Raw genomic sequence first — 2,428 nt, 5'->3', positions numbered from 1 at the left:
TTCCATGTTTTTATTTTTCTTTCAACAAAAACTTTATTCTTGTCACTCGTCCATAAAGGACAGGTAATTGTCCTATGGACAGATTGTCCCCGAGCTGTGGATTTTTGCAGCTCCTCCAGAGTTACCATGAGCTTCATGGTCTCGTTGTCCGACCTGTTAGTTTATTTAGGTGGATGTTCATGTGTTGGTAGGTTTAGTAGCCAGACTTTTTCCATTTTCAAATGATGGATTGAACAGAGCTCTGTGAGACATTCAAAGTTTGGGATATTGTTTTATAACCTAATGTTGCTTTAAACTTCTCAACAACTACAGACCCTTTCCAAAAAATTAGAATATCATGGAAAAGTTGTTTAACTTTCATAATTCCATTCAGCAAGTTAATATTTAATAGATGATAGATTCAGGGCCCACAATTTAAATGATTTCAAGTATTTATTTGTTTATTTTTACATAATTTGGACTTCCAGCTCATGAAACCCACGAAAAAGGGATTTCAAAAAATTTGAATACTGTAGAGAAATCAGTCCACACTTCTCAGTTTTTGCAGAAAAAAAATTAGGATCACAACAAATCAATCAAAATATGATACTTTCAAAACAATATGTCAATCTTCAATACTTGGTTGTGAATCCCTTTGTCTTAATCCCTGCCTCAATGTGACGTGGCATTGAGGCAATCAGTCTGTGGCATTGACTGGGAGTTATGGGAGCCCAGATTTCCTTGATGCTGTCAGCTCTTCTTTGTTGTTGGTCTGGTGCTCCTCATTTTCCTCTTGAGAATACCTCATAGATTCTCAATGGGGTTTAGGTCTGGTGAGTTGTCTGGCCAGTCAAGCACTGTGGCATGGGCATCAAACCAGGTTTTGGTGCTTCTAGTGGCATGGGCAGGGACCAGGTCCTGCTGGAAGATTAAATCTGCATCTCCATACAGATCCTCAGCAGAAGGAATCATGAAGTCCTTTAAAAACATTCTGGTAGAATGTTGCGGTGACCTTGGATTTAAGAAAGCAGAGTTTACCAACACCTGCACCGGACATTGCACCCCAAATCATGTCTGACTGTGGATATTTCACACTGGACCTCAAGCAGTATGGTTCTGTTCCTCACCCTTCTTCCTCCAAACCCTTGGACCTTGATTTCTGAATGAAAGGTACACTTTACTTTCATCAGAAAAGAGGACCAAGGAACCCAACAGTTGTAGTCCATCTCCCAGATGCATCTGAATGTGGTGGTTTTTGAAGTTGTGGCTCCCGCCTCATTCCACTCTTTCTGGATCTCTGACAGATTCTGGAATCTTCTCTGTTTGATAATCTGCTGAAGCCCACGGTCATCTCTTTTGCTGGTGCATCTTCTCCTGACACATTTTGCCCTTCCACTAGACTTTCCATTGATATGCTTGGACACAGCACTCTGTGAACAGCCAGCCTCCTTAGCTATGAACTTTTGTGGCTTACCCATCCTATGGAGGGAATCAATGATGGTCTTCTGGCCAGTTATGTCTGCAGTCTTCCCCATATTGAACTGAGCTGAGACAAACTGAAGCAATTTAATGACACCTGGAGAAACCTGTGCAGGTGATTTGAGTTCAGTAGATGATTAGTGTGTTACTCAGTTTAAAACATTCATGCCCTGCAGAATTGGGGCTGAATTCTCCACAGTGTTCTAATTTTTTGAAGGTTTCATGAGCTGGAAGCCCAGATTATGTAAAAATAAACAAATACTTGAAATTGTTTAAATTGTGGGCCCTGAATCTATCATCTATTAAAGATTAACTTTTTGAATGGAATTATGGAACTTAAACAACTTTTCCATGATATTCTAATTTTTTGGAAAGGGTCTGTATATCCCTGACCTGTCTGGTGTGTTCCTTGATCTTCATGATGCTGTTTGATCACTAATACTCTGTAACAAACCTTCAAAGAACAGCTGGACTTGAAAAGCCAGCTGGTTTCTTCTTTTATCAAAGTCAAGAGACATTTATATAAATGGACAACACACTTCAGGCATTTATTTGTTTAAAAAAAAAAAAGTGTTCCTTCCACTTCTCACTTTTGCACAACTTTGTCTTGGTCTCTCACATAAAGTACTTGATAGTTTATTTGTTGTAGTGTGGTAAAATGTAGAAAATTTCAAGGAGTATAAACACTTTTTCAAAGTCCTGTAAGATTTAAAGTAGTTTTGTGTTAACCCGTACAGGCTGTGATCTTACCTGCAGGAATGCTATGGCCAGATCATCGTATTTATTGTTCTGCTGGATGTGTTCCAATGTGTTCCAGTGGCTTTTGCAGTCCAGATGATCCTCCAGCTCTTGTGCATTAGCCAGCTCAACATCACAGAGGTCACAGGTGATGGGACACCTGGAGGAAAAATATAAAATGGTTCCGCCACTGTATGGTAAAAAATATAGTGAAATATGGAGGCATAAATAA

The 2,428-nt window shown here is 39.4% G+C and overlaps 1 protein-coding gene across 1 annotated transcript in view; it reads right to left on the bottom strand.

Moving 5' to 3' along the window:
* The window catches only part of LOC119414199 (DBIRD complex subunit ZNF326), a 59,683-nt gene that overhangs the window by 47,278 nt on the left and 9,977 nt on the right, over positions 1 to 2,428 (bottom strand). The window contains exon 6 of the mRNA XM_037681298.1: positions 2,209 to 2,356. Within this exon, the coding sequence (XP_037537226.1) occupies positions 2,209 to 2,356 (148 nt within the window). The remainder of the gene's footprint in view (positions 1 to 2,208; positions 2,357 to 2,428) is intronic.

This window comes from Nematolebias whitei, chromosome 9 (genome assembly GCF_014905685.2).
Source record: "Nematolebias whitei isolate Nwh7 chromosome 9, NemWhi1, whole genome shotgun sequence".
NCBI lineage: Eukaryota > Metazoa > Chordata > Actinopteri > Cyprinodontiformes > Rivulidae > Nematolebias > Nematolebias whitei.
This window is presented reverse-complemented; position numbering and strand designations above follow the sequence as displayed.